General features: G+C 32.2%; 1 protein-coding gene across 1 annotated transcript in view; it reads right to left on the bottom strand.

Annotated features, from left to right (window-relative positions):
- The window catches only part of CWC27 (CWC27 spliceosome associated protein homolog), a 175,745-nt gene that overhangs the window by 140,628 nt on the left and 16,232 nt on the right, over nt 1-18,885 (bottom strand). The window contains exons 5-10 of the mRNA XM_011371091.2: nt 18,422-18,520; nt 17,675-17,778; nt 15,691-15,760; nt 4,950-5,029; nt 3,957-3,978; nt 1,775-1,932 (exon numbers count right to left, since the gene is read on the bottom strand). Coding sequence (XP_011369393.1) covers nt 1,775-1,932; nt 3,957-3,978; nt 4,950-5,029; nt 15,691-15,760; nt 17,675-17,778; nt 18,422-18,520 — 533 coding nt within the window. The remainder of the gene's footprint in view (nt 1-1,774; nt 1,933-3,956; nt 3,979-4,949; nt 5,030-15,690; nt 15,761-17,674; nt 17,779-18,421; nt 18,521-18,885) is intronic.

Below are 18,885 nucleotides of genomic sequence, written 5' to 3' on the forward strand. Positions count from 1 at the left end.
ATGAGACAATCGTGGAAATTACTAAACAAGGGTGAAAAACTGTGTTTTCATTTAGAAATTCTCTATGTCCTCCTGACCTCATTTTTCTTTTATTTCTCTTTGTAGGTAGAAGAGACAGGATTAAAGAGAAAGAGAAGATGTGAATATTGAAAATTCTGGAAAGAGGAGAACACTTACAAATAGAATATTGGTGTTTCCACCATTTATTAAGGCAAATTTTGCCAAATAAGCTTTCTTTAGTTCTTGAAGAAAATTCAGCTTTGCTAAATTATAAATTCTATTAATTACAGGGTGTATAAGTATTTAAAAGTGTATTAAGGCCAACAAAATAAAGTTGAGGACTTAAGGAAACATTTAAATATAACATAATTGGTTCATTTAATTCAAAATGTATTTTTGTCACATTAAAAAATGCATAGCTATTAAAAATCAGTAAACAAATGTCTTAAATGAGAGAGAGAAAAAGGTATCCTTGATTATATTCATGATTTGACTAAAAGTTACAGAGCTAATGAGAAGCTCATCAACTCCTTTTATGTATAAGCATATACATGATCACTAAAAATCTTCAGTGAATGGTGGCCAAAAGTTAATCTATTATATTAAATTATTCAATAGTGATTATTTGTCAGATAAATGGTACTGGAAAAAAATGATGTTTAAGGTAACTTCTAAGTACCATTTCTGAATGCAAAAGGTTATACCATCAGTGGAAATTTCTGAGAATTACTTTTCTGGTTACATAAAGGAAAAAATTAAAGGAGCTAAGCAATGACAACATGGAAATACTTGTAACTTTTGAGTTTTTCTATATGAGGCTGAGAAATATAACAGAAAAAAAGAATGTTGATTATATGTAGTTAAATCCCCAAACGTAGGCCATCCAAAAACAAAAACAAAGCAAATACTATTACTTTTTAAAGCAGTATTATTTAAAATGTATACCATAAAGTCATAATAAAAAGATCACAAAAGAGTTTTTCAATTAAGTCTAATTTCAAGAGAATAAAATATTGAATCACAAAATTCAACAACTTTATCATAAGACATTTGCCTAAGTTTCTTTTATGATACCATTGAGATTAGAAGGGGTATATAGTACAAATCAGATTTGAAAAGATATTTAAGAATGGTTTCAGTCTACGGCCATGCTACCCTGAACAAGCCCTACCCCAGCCGATCTCGGAAGCTAAGCAAGTTAGTACTTGGATGGGAGATCACCTAGGAAGACCAGGTGCTGCAGGCATAAAAAATAAAAAAATAAGGGATTGTAAACTGACAAGATCCTTGTAATCTGTGAGGTCAACCAAGGGTTGCCTCGCCTAAAATTTTTTAAAAAAAAAATTAAAAAAAAAAAAAGGTTTTAGGCCCATACACTTTCTTAACAGTTTTGACAAATTTTACTCACCTAATCTGAAGCTATCTCTTTTTGTTCTATACAATTACTCTACTGCTCTTATTGATATTAAACAAACACAACCTTCCATATATAGTGAATATATTGCTGGTCCCATATATAAAAATTTATAGAAGAGATCAGATAAAAATAAAGTAGAATTTGACTCATAGGATCACTGATGTAATTACTTGAAAACTAATCTATTTTCTTTTAGGCTTCCAAATGGGCTAATTTAGCACAACTGTTATATATATCGAACACAATGAAAATTGTGTTTTAAAAAATAAATTGAATAGAGGACTTAATCTTAATTTAAAATGAAGTACAAAAAGATAAATACACTGATACCTACTAGAAGCACAATACTTGACTTACCTGCGGCTAACTGATTTCTTCTCCACTTCTCCCTCTCCAGCTGATTTAACATTTGCACTTGGTTCCTTTTTTAACTTTTTCACAATTCTTTCTCTCCTCAAGTTCTTCTCATCACCATCAATATTTTCATCATGCTCTGTACTTTCAAATTCTCCATCCTGTGGAAATTGAAATGGACTATTTGCAGGAGTTCCATTTCCCTTTTCATTTCTAGAGATCCATCTCAAATCCTCCTCATTGCATTCTAGGCCAGTTTTGTTTTCTGTTTTATTTGTTTGAATTAGTAAGAGCCTGAAGAATCTGCTACAGGTGGAAATACCCCTGGGGTCTGCTCTAGGTGAACTAAGTAAGTATATGACAATCCAGTAAGAGTTATTTGCTCAATTCACACCTGGCCCCTCTGTGCTGTATAGACTGGGCTCCCTCTGTATCACCCCGTATATCACCTCTGTATATTGTGTAAACTTATATTCCCATTCTTTCCCAATGGGAAATGTGGCTTCTGGAAGCAGCTGGCCAGCATACTGACCTCAACTAGGGATTAATTCAAAATAAGTTAGAACCCATACACTACCCTTAGATGACCTCACCCCCTTCAAAACCATAAGAACATATCTATACTTTTACGTCACGCCTTGATCTTATCTTCCATATCCATATTATTGTTACATGGATGTCTAAAGTACTCTGAATCTCAAAATGTAGAAAATTAACCACAATTTTTCATTTTTCTCCCCACATCAAGCCTACTCTTTCGTTTGTACCCATCTAACGAATTGCCCAAATCAGAAACCTGGCAGCTGGCTATCCTAGATTCCTCTTTCACCCTCACCTCGTAGTATGGAAATCTGTCATCTCTCAGACCTCTTTTAAATCTATCTCTTTCCCATCTCACAGCTGTGGTCTTATGTCAAACTCTCCTCTTGTCATAGCTTCCTGCTGGGTCTCCTTGATTTCAATTTGTTTCTTCTAATTTGTCCTCTATAATACTGCCAACCGTGATCTTCCTAAATTGCAAAGTTGATCATAGCACTCTTTTTTTTTTTAACCAATACCCTATAACTGTTCCTTATTACTTTTAGGATGAAAATCAAAACTCCTCACTAACATTTGGCTTCCCTCTCCCATTCCAACCTCATCCCACTCTCACTCCTGTCTCACTGCACTCTGGTCACACTGGTCTGCGTTTGGCTCCTGGACACACCAAACTCTACTGCTTCAGAGCCTTTTGCACATGTAGCTCTCTCTACCTTTAACACTCTTCCTCCCTGCTCTTCACATAAAGCAGGTTCCTTCTCAAACTTTAATCTGAGCTTGTACTTCCTAAATAAGATATAATCTCTCCTTGTTACCATGCTTTAGCATATGCTGTTCTAAGAGCTAGAGCAACCGTGCCCTTCACCACATTCTTTTTTGATCTAGCTAACTTCTAATTCTCCTATAAGACACAACACAATCATCTCTTCCAGGAAGATTTTCTTGAACAGGTTACATATTTATCCTTTCTTTACTATACACAGTTAGCAATAACCCTCTCTTTTGAGTATGGTAATAGATGAAGCTGTGTTCATGCACAGAAAGCTATGTACTTCCTAATGAATTATACAATCCAAAGATCAATGAGTTTTTACATAGAGTAGCAAATGGATGACTTGAAAACTTGATCTCTTATACATAAAGAAAACTCTGCCTTCTGGTTTAACAACTTCAATAGCCAGTACAACTAATAAAGAAAAATCACTACGGTCATGAAAGAGAATCTTCTGAAATGTGTGTATAAAGAAGGAATACTACTACAAAAGACTGACCCAAGCATTTCCTATACATCATGGAGCATGACCATTCATCAACATTCAAACTTTTAACATAAAATAAAATCAATGACATCTGAATTTTGAGTATTCAAGTATTCAAGTTATATCAGAGGAAGAAAAAACAGGCTAGAAATTCATCTATAAGATTCCATTTTATAGGGAAACATACACGTAGACACATAGTTGTAAGAAAATATAACAATATCAAAACAAATGATTTATTTTTCAAATCTTCCAAATTTTTTCAAAATTTTATATGTATAATTATAAAAATAATACATATTACCTTTTACGAAAAACATAACTTAATTTTATATAAAATTTTGAATTTTCTATAAATTGTTCAAACTATATACTAAAATACTCACATCATCTGAATCTCCTTTTTCACTATAAAAAAAATAAGAAAAACAAGTAAATTTTAGCTTCAGAATGAATTTAATAAAATTATTCAACTATTTTGTTTAATACTTCAGAAACTTATTTCAACATAGAAACTTCAGAATGGCATTCTGGAACACAGAGACACATTCTTAAAAGGAGTCATTTTATAAATACAATAAGAGGTATACTCCATTAGCACATAAGTGAAATCAGTAGAATTAAAAAAAAAAAATGCAAACAATAATCAACAATGCTATTTTTATGAACAAAGGGCTGCAGAAAATAATTTCTTTCATTAGTTTGATGTATTCTGGCCGAAGATACCAAATCTTGCAAATACAAAGATATTAAGAAAAGACTGTTTTGAAATAGAATTTTTGAAAATGAGCTAAACTCAGTATAATAGTATTTTAGTCCCCTTTTGAGAAGACACTGGCCCGATATATCATGTGCAATTATATGCAACAGTAAGACATCTTCCTTTCTCAAAGAGAAGCAACAAAGATAGTAAGATAATTTTCTATTAACTTCTGAAATATATAAGAAATAATATTCAGAGAATTGGTCCAAAATGTGCCAACTTCTTCACAAAACACTTTAACTCTGATTTCTTTACCCATGATACCAACTGAGACTAAAATGCTTCGAGGAAGAAGTTAGCAAAGCAAATATGAATTAAACACTAAGCTGTTAAAGCAGACAGTTTCCTAATATTCAAAGTATCCCCAAACTTAAAAGTTTAACAATTAATTTAAACTTAGTTAGGTCAACAGAGATAGATAGCAAGATGAGTGAAGGTGACTACAGCGTTTCTCTCCATTATACTGGAACCTCTACTCTCTATTATCAAAATGCTTTAGTTTTTAGGCTGGGGTGGAAAATTCTGACTTATGAGAACTGACTGTTTACTCACAAGGAAGCAAGAAAATGATCCGAACCAGAAAATAAAAACTTAGGATCACAATACACCATATTACCTTTCAACGACTGGGACAGAACTGAGATGTGGATCATCCTTAAGCAAGTCATGACTACTCTTGCTTTTTCCTTTCATGCTCTAGAAAGGAATGCATAATATAATCATCAGTGGAGAGGAAAAAAGGACAAGTTAACAAATTTACTTAAAATCTAGCACTATTATAACATGGTTAGCAAAAGAAATGTGTTCTTGAAACTTTCACTATAAAGTTTTATAAATAAAAATTTTACTCTCACTGACTGAAAATATTTTAGAAACATCTTTTCTTTCAAAAGGGGATATAGCCTTAAAAATAAGTTTATTGATTACTATTTCCTACCTCTAAATCCTCGTTATGATTTACATACAACTAACCTATTTAATTTTTGACCCATATATAAAAACTTAGAAGATAAATCATAGAAGTAATTTGAAATAAATGCAAACCATTATTCTTCAAGTATACTGTTTATACTTCACAGAACCACTTTAAAAATGTACCCAAGCAACCACATAACTGTGTCTATGAGGTACCATTTAACAAACATAAAAGATATATGTAGAAGAGCCTCTCAATTATGACAACATTCACTGATGACTAAATATTTATTAAATGCTTTAATTTCAAAGTTCATGTTCTAAAATTTATATTTTAATAGAGAAACAAGACTTAGAAAAGTATAAAACTTAGAACTATAAAATAACTACCATTGCTACTATTATTCCAACTTATTACATATATATTTTGTGCCAGGCACTGAGTTCCTAACTCTCACCTCCTCCCCTCTCCAGATGTAAGTATATTTATAGATGAAAAATAAAGACTTAGAGAGATTAAGTAATGTACTAGAAGTCACAATGCTAATTAGTGGTAGGGATCTAGGATTTAAATCTGGGTCTCACAATAATATACCAAAAATCCAAATGTATCCTTCCCCCTACCCTCTGCCGAGAGTCCCCTATGGACCCAGACTATCTTACAGACTTCCATACCACACGGTGGGAAAACTTCAAATTTATACCTTGTATCTTGAGATAGGAAGCTTCTCACCAACCCCACACCTTAACTAATCACTGAGGGTGAACAGTAAGAGGTTAGAGATGAGCAAGAAAGAATAATTTCTATTTATTTTGAAGAAAAATTTTGTTTTGAAAAATTCATTACAAAATGTGTTAACTGAAATTTTTAAATGTCAGCTGCAGAGAGGTAAGAATACCTCTTTCCCACTGTTTAACAATTTTGAGAACAGCTTTCTAAATTTGACAGGTTTTACTCTGAAGTAAAAGTATACCTTCTGAAACATATTTCCATAATGAAAATAATAGATTTTTAAATTTCTGTATTAACATGGAGTTCACATTTTAAAGACTTAATCAAGTAAAACATGCTTATAGTCTAGTTTCCTGAGACAAAACAAAATCCTTTCCCAGTTAATCTTAAGAAGCTATTTACCTGTAACTTTAAAAAGTCATAGAATCTGAATTATACGATTAATCAATATTTCTAATTCTATAACCTTATATTAACCAACGAATGATGAAAAGGCAAAATATCAACTAATTACTTAATAATTTGTTCAACAATGAAAACTGAACAATTACTGTTCAAAAAACATGTAGCAGAAAGAACACAAAACAAGAAGAAAGATGGTATTGGATCAAATAAGTTTCAAAACCTAATATTCAGTAATTCTATGGGCTTTAGTTCAAAACTTGTACCATTTAAAGAAGTAGAATGACCTCATTAGACCACACCTACAAAATGAGAAAAAAAAAATTGCAGACTTGCCTATTTCACAAGAGAATTAAATGAGATATGTTCAAAAGTGTACAAGTAAACACAAAAGGAGACCTAAAATAGAATAAAACTTGAACATCTTTTGTTCATGCTTTTCTTCCCTAAAATTTCTTCCTTCTGTATCTTTAGCCATCAATGTTTACCTTCATCTACTCTAAGAAATATTCCCCTATTAATTCTTCCCTTGTGGCTCCCTTCTAGAGTCACAATCACAAATATCACAGCTAGAGGTAGCCTCAGATCCTCTAGTTCATTCTCTTAATGAACAGATAAGAAAATGAGAGTGATACTAATAAATAACAGGAGGAAGATTAGAATTCAGATCTCTAGGTTCTTGGTCCATTAATGAACTAACTATTTCATTATTCGTAAAAGTTATTTTACAATTGTTAGTTAATTAACATTTTGAAAAATGGGTTCTTGTTTATTTCCTAAAACTTAAAATAGCTTAAAGGGAAAAGAAAAACTTGTCTTATACTAATTTAAAATAAGACTTAATAGAAAGAAACTGTGAATTAATCTAAATGATCAGTATTTCAAATTTTAATTAACTTTTTAAATTAAATTAGCATAGAAATATGTGATCAAGAGCAATTTTTTAGATGTCCCTTCCTATTATAGTAGACTTTGCATTCTGCAGGCAGACAAAACAAATTGTGGAAGAACTGGAGAAATTCAGAGATAGTCACAAAGAGGATAAAAATGAATTCATATATTTCTTTTTCATGACTATTCTTTCTGAATGACCTATTTTAAGGTTCTTATTTATACCAAGAGGTAGCAATAACTTTAGGAAAAAAACAAATACCGAATATATTTTAAAATAATTTTTTAGAAATTACAGAAAAGCAACTGGCTAAAGGGTCTAGATCCTAACCAAAATACTAAATATATTTGGTGAATTCAGTACTAGGAGTTCCACAGTAAATTAAAACTGTCTGTAAGCAAATCTGAAAATGAACATCAAAGAGAATATGGGAAAATTATATTATTGCCTAGCACTTCATTCACAAGAGCAAAGAGGCTATGAAACAGTGGGAATTAAATAGAGTACAAGCAGGAAGGAAGAAAGGAAAGATGGAAGGAAAGAAGGAAGGAAGGAAGAAAAGAAGGAAGGAAGGAAGGAAGGAAGGAAGGAAGGAAGGAAAGAAGGGAGGGAGGGAGGGAGGGAGGGAGGGAAAGGAAGAAAGACACATAGTGGTACAGAGGAACAAAACGGGTCAAGAGGTTGGAAGGTCTGAGTCTAAATCTCTAACTATCTCTAAGTGATAGCTACTTTTATGCTATGATGTCTGGTTGTTTGGTCAAACACCAGCCTATAAGTTGCTACAAAGTATTTTTTAGTTATGATTAACACTTAAATCAGTAAACTTTGAGTAAGGCACATTATCCACCAAAATGTTGGTGGGCCTCATCTAATCAGTTGAAGACATTAAGAGGTAAGACTGCTATTTTCCAACAAGAAGCAATTAAGCCTCAAGACTGCAACACAGAAACCTTGCCTGAGTTTCCAGCCTGCAGATTTTGAACTCAAGACCATGACATCAACTCTTCTTTGAGTCTCTAGCTTGTTGGCCTACTCTGAACATTTTAGACTAGTCAGCCCCCACAAGCATATGACAAAATTTCTAAAAGATCTGTCAATCTAAAGCATTCTCTTTCTCTCTCTCCACACACACACACACTCACATTTTTCTGTTTTGCTGAAGAACCCTATTACATTCTGTGACCTCTAGAAGAAAACCAGAAAAACTTAATAGTTTAAAAAAAAAAAAAAAAAGATCTTACAGGCAACTTAATCTAGTCTCCCACTCAATGTAAGAATCTCTCTGACATCACTGCTGACTAGTCAATCAGTATTGACTGGGAGCTTATAACATCTCCCCGACACACACATAAAAAGCACTCCTTAAATGTCTTCCATTATTGACAATTCTCTTTCTAATTGAAGAAAAAAAAATTCCAAACCATTAAACCAAACCTAGTTCTACCTTCTGGAACTAAAAATCAACCACAAACAATTCCCATTATTAGGTATACTACATAGAGTTTACTTTAGATACAAAAAGATTGCTGGCTTTGAAGATGAGGAAAGGGTCTACAAGCCAAGGAATATAAGTAGTCTCCAGAAGCTGGAAAATGTAAGGTAACATTCTCCCTAGAGCCTCTAGGAGGAAGGCAGCTCTGTGAATACATCAATACCTACCCCAGTAAAAGCGGTTTTAGACTTGACCTTCAGAACTGTAAAATATTAAATTCATTTTGCTTCAAGCCACTAAAATGATGGTAATTTGTTACAGCAGAAATATGAAATTAATACAAACATATTAACATCTTTTTTAAATTAAACAACTTAAAAGATAGTAAATTAAAGTTTAATGCAATTTAATGGGGCAAAAACATTTTATAAATTAAACTGTTCAACACTTCTGACAACCTCTGTGTAAATGGCCTAGCAGCACTCTCCATGCCATGCGCATCTCCATGTCCTAACTTCTGAGAAACTTTAATTTCATAAGATAAACAAGAATAAAACAAAACATTCTTACTTTATTTTCAAAAGTGGTATATTTGTCTATCAACATAAATTTTTCTGGGTGAGAAAAAAAGCCTTTTTATTACTCTGGATTTGAAGTAAAAACGTGAACGTATCTTGAAGTGAGAGGAATATCATGTGTAGCACGATTATGAATGTGGCACAATTTAAACACTATTTTAAAATCTAGCTATTGAGGAACATTTATAATGGACCTACCATTTAATTCACCCCATGAAAACTATTTATCTGATTGCATGCTTTCACTTGAAAAATATTTTGACATTTGTATTTAAGTTATACACAAAGATTCAAAAGTAAATTTTAAACCAATACAGACATCTGAATGAAACTACTACTTAAGAAAGCAATATGAAGGGGGGTGGGGATCTTCCAGATAAAAACCTTTGAAATATTCAAAACCTACGATCACAGTTTCACTTAGGTTTTACTTCTCCAAGGCATATCCAGTTCCTCAAGCAGCCCCCATGTGAGATGGTTTTTGGCATCATCCCCATCCTCCTCATGACCCTCCCAGCATCCGGATGCATCTAGCTTGTCAGTGTCCTTCTTAAATGTGTTCAGAACTGAACAGAATGCTGCAAATATGATCTTCCAAAATGCAAAGAATGTTAAATTCCTTATTCTAGAGAGCTTACTCTTAATAATTCAACTAGGGCTTACAGGCTATTAAGTACTTATTCGGCTGATTTTATTAAACTAAAGTACAGAATTTACATGCACTCCTATTACATTTCAACTTACTTGTTCAAATAATCAGGCACACACTGATAACAAAGCACTCTTTGGACAGAAGTATCCAGTCAGCTATAAATCCATCTGATAGTACTATCTCCCAGATTACATTTCCTCATGTTGTCCACAAGAATATCATGAGAGACTCTGACAATGTGCTTTCCTGAACTCATAGTATGGCATCCTCCTATCATGCAATCCTATCAAAAAGGAAATGAAGTCAGTCTGGCAAGTCACTTACCCAGAGTCTCAGTTTCCTCATCTATAAAGAAAGGAAGTTGGACTAGATCCCTTTGAGCTATAAAATTCTATTATTCTAAAAGATTTTTATCAGGTAGTAGAAAGATACTGAACTAAAGAATGAAGGAAAGCTAACCCACGTGGGAGAGGCGCCTTTTAGTGAATAATTGAGTGGAGTAAAGCAGTGTCTGTAATCCCACACTGATAATCCATAAACCAGAGTGGACTCTTATTTCTCCTTTCACATAAAGTAAAGCCTCAATTCAGACTTCACCAATTATTAACTTGTGATGTTAGACTGGTTCTGGAATAAAGCTTAACACTGTGGAGTCACTGAAAAAAGAAACTTGATAAGGAAATGAATAATGAAACAATTATTTTCAAGTCCTCTAGAAATATTTAATTTCATGCAACCACTGAAACTGCAAATAGTTCTCAGTCATTGTAAAAGACACTTTACTCTGGCTCTACTTATTACATACATTTAAAAACAGTAAGGTGAAATTTTAAAATATATGTATTCTTTTTGTCATCTTTTCTAATATTCAGGCTAGCCTTCCCTTTTCTTACCAAGATTTCATTGTATCCATAAGGTAAAATGTATTCAAAGGGTGTTCATAGTCTGAAGAACAGTACAAAACCAAAATAATCAACATACACTTTCATTCTGATTCTGTCTAGAACTTATCTCATGCCCTCTACAGAAATTTTTTTCCTCTAAGCCAGTACATTTCAATGAGTTTTTGTTGTTGTTCTATTTTCTCAAGCTAAATTTATGCATGGCTCCATTATATAAAGAGACAAAACAGCTAAATTCTGTAGGTCAAAGATTGTACACACTGTACTGAGATTGACTCACATATGGAGAATGGGTTGTTGCTGGGTTGTGATGTACAGGTGTACACCTATGCTCTCCAAAGATGCTCAAGCTACTAACCACAATGCCATGGGTGTGCTCAGGAAGGGCACTAGGCTGACTGTGCTGAGCTTATGCTTCTAACCCCACAAAGCTGCTGGGAAGTTTCTCACCTATCCTCTAGACTGCTTAAACATGAGGGTGGCAGCTTCTGCATAATAGTTATGACCATATTAGAGATTGTTTGATATTCTTTAGTTCTCTGAGAATAAATACAAATTGTAACACAAAGTATGTATTTACTTTAAGACATTTGACTTTCAGAAACATTTGCAAGATTGTATAACATATCAAAGTAAGAAATATCCATATCCTAAATTCACAATTCTAAATGATACATATTATTTCCATGTTACAAAGAGGAAAATTGAGGCTTAGAGAGACTAAGTTATCCGATATCACAGAGAATCGGTGGAAAGCAAAGAGCTAATATAAGTCTGTATGATCCCAAATTCATGCTATTTCTGCTCCAACACACTGTTCACTCAAAGATGATGACACAAAATTTATCAAGGAGCTCATAGCCTAGAATTCTACACAATAAGTCAGAAAGAAGAGGGTATAATGTTTCAGTAATATACAATGATAACACAGTCATGTGTTTATGTAATAAAGCAAAAAGGATGTTTTTGAAAAGAAAATATAAGTATCACGCAAAAGGCAAAGGTTAGATCGGAAAAAAAGATTAAGCAAAGTGGAGAAGACATTTAGAAAAGATGGTATTTCAGGTGTTAAAATATGACTTTGACATTCAGAAATCGGGTAGAACACTTTAGGCAGTGAAAAGAACATAAACAAAGACACGCAAAAAGGAAAATACAAGGCATTTATGTAGAATAGCAAATAGTTCAGAACTGCTAACAGTATTTCCTACATTCCCCTGATAAGAATTCCATGGAATTCATTAAAATTACAGCTTCCCGAGCTCCCTCCTTTGGAGATTCTGATTCGGCAGGTCTGAGATGGAGCCTAGGAATTCAATTTTTCAAAAAGTACTGGAAGTGAATTTTATCAGCAGAGAAGTTTAAGAAGTATTAGGCTAAAAGACAGAATTGGTGAAGGGGAGTCATGAAAGCAGAGGCCTGAAATAATAGGCCAAAGAATTTGGCCTTATATCTACAGTCAGCAGAAAGCAATTGTAATATCTTAATGAGGCTTTGGAATGACTATTCTGATAGTAAAGAGTGGAAGGGAAGAAAAGAAGATAGACCAGTTTATAGACTATGGTAGCAGTCTAAGCTAGAGATAATAAAGGCCTGAACAAGGGTAGTAGCAAAATAAATTAAGGGGAAAAAATAGATTTGAAATACATCATGGATGAAAAATTGGTAGACAGTGCAATTAACTGGTTATATGGAGAAAAAATAAGAAAAAAGTCAGAATTGAATCTGAAATTCTTCTTTAGCCCTTTTCCCCTTTGGAAAAAGAAATGCGGCTTGCTGCCAATGTTAATTTAACATCATGCATAGGAATGCTATGCTTTCTAGGATTTGACATTTTCAGCAATTGAGAATTACTGTATTTTGTAAATGGAAATACCACTACTAAAAACAGAATGCTATAAATAGAATGATGTCATTTGTCGCCAAAGACTATCTATATACTAGGGCGATGAGAAAATAATAATAAAAGCAAGATATTTCATGGCAAACTTTGCGGGTAAGGTTAGGAGTGTAATCCGTGAGTTATCTTAGGGCAAATGGGAAATAGATCAGTGAATACTGATACAAGTGAACAGAAAGAGAAGTCACAGAACAGAAAGAAGTGTGAGAAGGAAAGATAATGAATTAAGCCTTGGCCAGGGCTTGGGTAACCAGTGGGATACTGAAATAGAGACATGTCCAGTCTGGAGAAAAGGAGAGTAAGCCAGCCTAGAGATTATAGATTTGAGAGTCAGAAACAAACATTTGATAATTTTATCACACAGCATTCCCCATTAAAGAGTCAGGTGAGAGAAATATGATGACATAATACTGGGGTTATACTACTCATTTGCTAATGAACTACGGGTTGCAATTTTCTTGGCAAAGAGAAAAGAATTTACTTGGTCTTTCTACTGTCTGAAGTGTTTTTCAGGTTTAAAAGCAAATATAAAGAGTAGGCTAGCATTATCATGGTGGTATCCTTTCGACCTAAGAGCAAATACAAATTGCTTTTGGAGTATCAAGTTCACTATATTGAGTATAAGTTAAATATATCAATTTTGTATTATGCAATAGTAAGCAGCAGAAGGAAGATAAGTTTTAAACATTTAACACATGCTATTGTCACAAACAGAAAAAATTCAAACTAATTTCCTAGTAAAGTCAATCTCAAAGTAATTGTGAATAAAACTTACTTGAGACCAGATATTTAATTCAACAAAAAGACTGACAGAGAAATTCCCCTCTTCTACCCTTGCTCACCAAGGCTATTTAACCTAGAATCCAGGGCCCCATGGGAGTTAGGAAGGGCAGTGGGCCAACTGCACTCAGCTGCCTTCTACCCAGAATGCTGTGCTACCAGTGAAATTTCTCATGTCTTTAAGATGGTTTCAGTTCAAAGTAGGTAGCTTCTGCAGCATTCAAAATCATATTAGACACTTAGCTATAGAAATCTATGTTCAAATTTCTGATTCTACCATCTCCTAATTACAGAGTCTTGGATGAGCAACTTAATCGCTCTGAGTATTGGTTTCTTCATTTATGAAAAAAGGAATAATAATACCCATATCTCATGGTGCTTATAGAGACAAAATAAATATTTAGCACAGGTAGCAGATAATAAAGCAGTACAATGCAGTATAAGTGCTTCGAAGAACATAGATTACCACTGAAAGGAATTAAGCTCTGCCTGGGTGGGAGATGGGTTGGGGAGAGAGGAGAGGTAGTCAGGAGTTGATGATGAAGCTAAATCTTAAAAGAAAAACAAACAAAAGTTAGCCAAATAAAAGAGAGAGTGCACTTAAAGCAAAAGAAAAAATGGGAGTAGGACAACTGTGGGGAAGGCATGAATAGGCAAAGAAACCTGACATCTTTAGAAAACATCAATGAAAGACAATCCTAACAATTCCCAGATCTAATATTTGTGTTTTTGTCTATTTACAAATATAGCCACAGGATCATAACATATACTAAATCTTTCATTTTAATGAGGCACAAATTTGAATCATGAATAATGCGAGACTAGTACATTGACATCTAAAGAAGATGATTTTATTGGGGTGACAGATATTGGTGATGCTGATCAGGAATAAGAAAGAAAGTTTTCATATAAAGATGAATTTAACTTTGACATTTAAAGTAGAGATGTTTCCTAAAGGCAACTCATACTGAGTGTACGAGTCCAGAAAAAATATTTGGCCCTGTTTCCTAGTTCAGAATACTAGTATATAGGTGATAATTGAATCGGGATATCAAATAGTTCACTCAAGAATACCAAAATCAGTGAGAAAAATTATGTCCAAAATATTTCTTGCACATGCCCATTTTAATTCAGTTTCAATGCAAGGGGTATAAGTAGAGTGCTTACCATATGCCTACCAAAATGATGCTCAGTGGTGAGGGCGACAGAGCACATGGAAAAAAAGTAAAGACAAGGGTAACGATAATGTGCTAAGTTAATGCTATTGTTAGTGTTGGTAAGAAATAGGTTATTATGTTAAGCAACTAAGGCAGTGCTGGGTTACACAGTTTTAATTATTACAATAAAGACTTTGAACCTAATCCTTTAGATCTCAGTGTTCACTAATTTTCAAAAAAGGAAGACATATCAGAATCTTTGGGAGTAAAAACCCTTTAGATGATTTTCTTGGAATGTACTTATCAGAATCACTGCTCTAAACAATGGCAGGACACTGTAGATTTTTCAGCAATGAGAATCATGATGAAAGTGATATTGAGAAAAACTACACTTAAAGGCCTATGGGAAGCATTAGCGGGGTAAAAGGCCAGGAGGAAATGTATAGTCCGAAAACATGGATTTTATAGTCAGACAGATGTAGGTTTCAAATCCCAGCTCTAGCTACTTAATGGCTTTGTGACTTTGAGCAAATTATAACCTATCTATATCTTAATTTATTCATAGGTAAAATGAGGATAATAGTAATACCTATCTTAAAGGGCCATGATGAGAATTAATTAAATGAATAAATATATAAATAATATTAAAATGAATATAAGAGCTTTGGTCTGTCGCTGTTATAATAATAATAATAATTATCATCTAGCAAACCAATTAAATAGCAATTAAAAGATGAATCATAAAGTTGAATTATTCTTTAACTCTAGTTCTCACTGACTAAAAAAAGAATGCCAGGTTTAAAAAGAAAACTACAATTTTAAGAAGGCAAATCATCTCAGAAGTTACAAATATTACTGACCACAAATCATTTTACAAATTAGTTCAATGACCATTTACTGAATACATATTATGTAAATGTACTATGCCATGTATAGCAGGAAATACAAAAATGAGTAAGATACAGACCCTAATTTCTTTTATAATTCAGAACAAAGGGCAAATTAGAGTTTTACCTGACTAACTCTGTTTACTTCTTCCTCTTCTTCCTCAGCTTCCTCTCCAAATGAAAGTAAACTAAAATTTCTAACAAAAAAAAAAAGGAAAAAAGAATAAAAGAATTAGGAAGAAAAAGTTAGGCAACACTTATAAATATCCTATTTTCAAAAAATAGAACTTACAAGAAGAAATACATTCTATCTAACAATAGTTAATATCACTTAGTATTCAGTAGAAATATACTAAGGATCTGTATTTTCAGCATAATGTTAAAGTTTTGGCCTCAGATCACAGAGGTTTCATATATTAGACTAAACTAATGACTAAAAATCCATTCTGAGTATTACTGTTAAATATACTAAGTCAAGCATGACAGAAATAATTAAGCTTTTTATTTTTATCAAAACTGGTTTGCAAAATGGAGAATTCTGAAAAACTAATAAATATATATCCCCAAGAGTACTACAAATGGGAAATAATCTAGTGTTTGCCAAAATATGGCTTAATATTTTAAAATGAATAAGTTACACAAAATTGTCAAACAAATAGGAGCAGTAAACAACTGAAAAAATAGCCCACAGAGAGAAAAATACTAAGTATCTCTTCTTTGAGCCTTCAAACCAAAGATATCCCAAGAAAGATAAGTAAGAAGTTATTAAAATTCTCTCAGATATTAGAAAAATAAGAGATTTGACAATAAAAGAGGAATTTTTACACCAAATCTAGATTTAATCAATGATAAGCATATCATCCCTGATATAGTAACTTAAAAACAAAAATAAAAACACTCAACTTTTGGGCTTGTTGTCAAGGTAAATCATAGTGATGAAATATTGTATCTAAACATAGTGAGAGCGACTTTTCATCCAGAGATAAATTATTCAAAATATATGAATCAAAAAATAAAAGGTAATCAAATATACAGATATATAAGAAGTTATTTTGGCACAAGACACCAACTGCTTATTAAAATGTCTGCCTACTATCTGACAGTGTATAAAAGCAACTTAACTTACTTTTATATTGTACGGTATGTCAGATAGTCTGCCTACTATCTGACAGTGTATAAAAGCAACTTAACTTACTTTTATATTGTACGGTATGTATTGAATACCTACATTATTGGATGTGTTCGAATTCTCCTTTCCATTTAATCTTCATAACAACTAGGTGTTGTATTTATTACAATCTCCATTTTATAAGATGAGGAAACTAAAGTCCTAAAAGATTAATAAACTTTGCTTCTTATTAACTGGGCTAGGCAGGATTATACTCAGAACTGTCTGAATCTAACACTTACACTTATAAGTATAATAAAATCCCTAATATAGATGCTATAATTCGATAGAAGAATAAGTTGAAATCTAACTCTTTGATACCTATTTTAATAAAACAAATTAATAATGTAAAGAATACTGCTCACAAAATACTGCAACTTACTTAAAAAAGAAATTTCTATTTTTTTGAAAACTATATTTAAGAAATATACTAAATACAGAAAAATATTTATATTTAAAAATATTTATTTAAAAAAATTTAAAGCATTTATTCAATTAAATAAATTTAAAAAAATAAAAATATTTATATTTTTAATAGCACCAAAAAGAGTGAAAAGTTATATAAACATGCAGTCATTATATTCTTGATACTTTACTTTGCAAGTTCCTTAATACTGAGCATAAAATAATTGAAAAAAGTAAAAAAAAACAAAAAAATTTCTCAATAATTCATTTATATAAATTGCTATAGTAACATTTATTAATATAGATTTTTATATGACCATCTGAGACAATACTTCTTTAGCTTAAGTTTAAATTATATACTGTATTTGAATACAAAAATTAGAAAAAAAAAAAAACACTCATAAGTCATATATCTCCCTGGTCCACACTGGCCTCCCTCTTGCTAGTAAACAATTTTTACAAAGGAAAATTAAGTGAACTAAATGAATCAGCGTTGCTTTTCAAGCTAAAAAGAAGAAAATCTTTCTACTATGATTACTTTGTGCCTTTGGGTTTCAATTTCTTTACTTCTTCCTCTGGTTTCTCTTTTTTTGGCTTTTTTATTTCTCTTGGAATGATGTCATCAAAAGGATTATACAACACCTACGTAAAGAAATATTTTGAAAACATTATTCCATTTTGTAGATGTCATAAAAAATTAAAACCAATATTTAATTGCATTGACATTAGCATCTATATTTTTTCCTCATGTAACCATTATAAGTACAGTGTTGCATATACTATATAAAGTACTTCCACTTACATGGCCTCACTGGATTCTTCCAAAAACCTATGTGCTATTAATTAAAGGATACTTTATTCTTATTTTACAAAAGGGAAAAATGTTCAAGAAAACTTAATACATAATAAGAGAGACAAAATCTGATGTTTTGACTCCAAAGCAAATACTTTTAAGGACCATCCGCAATGGCTTCCTCAATGAAAGAACCCTCTGAAATTACCTCAGAAGTCACTTCGCTGGGTTAAATAAACCTAATCCCTCTAACTTTTCATTATCAGTCAAGCTTTTTATTCACTGGATTATCAGCTAAAGTTTCATCTCTGAATTCAAAACCTTCAATTTAAAAATAATTCTTAATCACGAACTGTGGCTAAATTACAGAGATAAAATCTGAGATGTGATGTTAATTTAGTATAAAGCCTTCATCTGACAGTTTAAAAATACTAATAATCGAGTTCTCTTAAGTCGCAATTTAAGTGCTATATCTCATAATCATGTTCCTACCTCACAACTTTTTATTTTGTGTGGATTACGTGGTCTTTCTTCATTATCAATGTCTACTTCTGTCAGTCGCAGCATGTTATATATTGTATCCCCTGTAATCTACCAAATAAAAATGAAAATTTAATTGTAAATGATTACATTCATTCTTTGAAATAGGGAACATTTCTGAAAATATTTTTTAAATAATTAAAAGAAAATTTCCTATTGTTACATAAGAGCATATGTGTTACATAATGCAAATAAAGCAATTTCATCTTAAGAGGAAAAAGCACAAATGTAGTTCAATCCCTCAATAAAATTTTTGGAAAATGTTCAATATATATTTAAAATCACTTTTTATTAAAAATTAAAATATAATGCCAAATAACCTCCAACTGATGGACAAACATGCTAAACAAATTTAGACTTTAGAAGAGGATAGAACAAGCAAATAGCAACAACAATGTGATGCCTTGCAGATATTA

Source organism: Pteropus vampyrus, unplaced genomic scaffold (genome assembly GCF_000151845.1).
Source record: "Pteropus vampyrus isolate Shadow unplaced genomic scaffold, Pvam_2.0 Scaffold182, whole genome shotgun sequence".
NCBI classification, from domain to species: domain Eukaryota; kingdom Metazoa; phylum Chordata; class Mammalia; order Chiroptera; family Pteropodidae; genus Pteropus; species Pteropus vampyrus.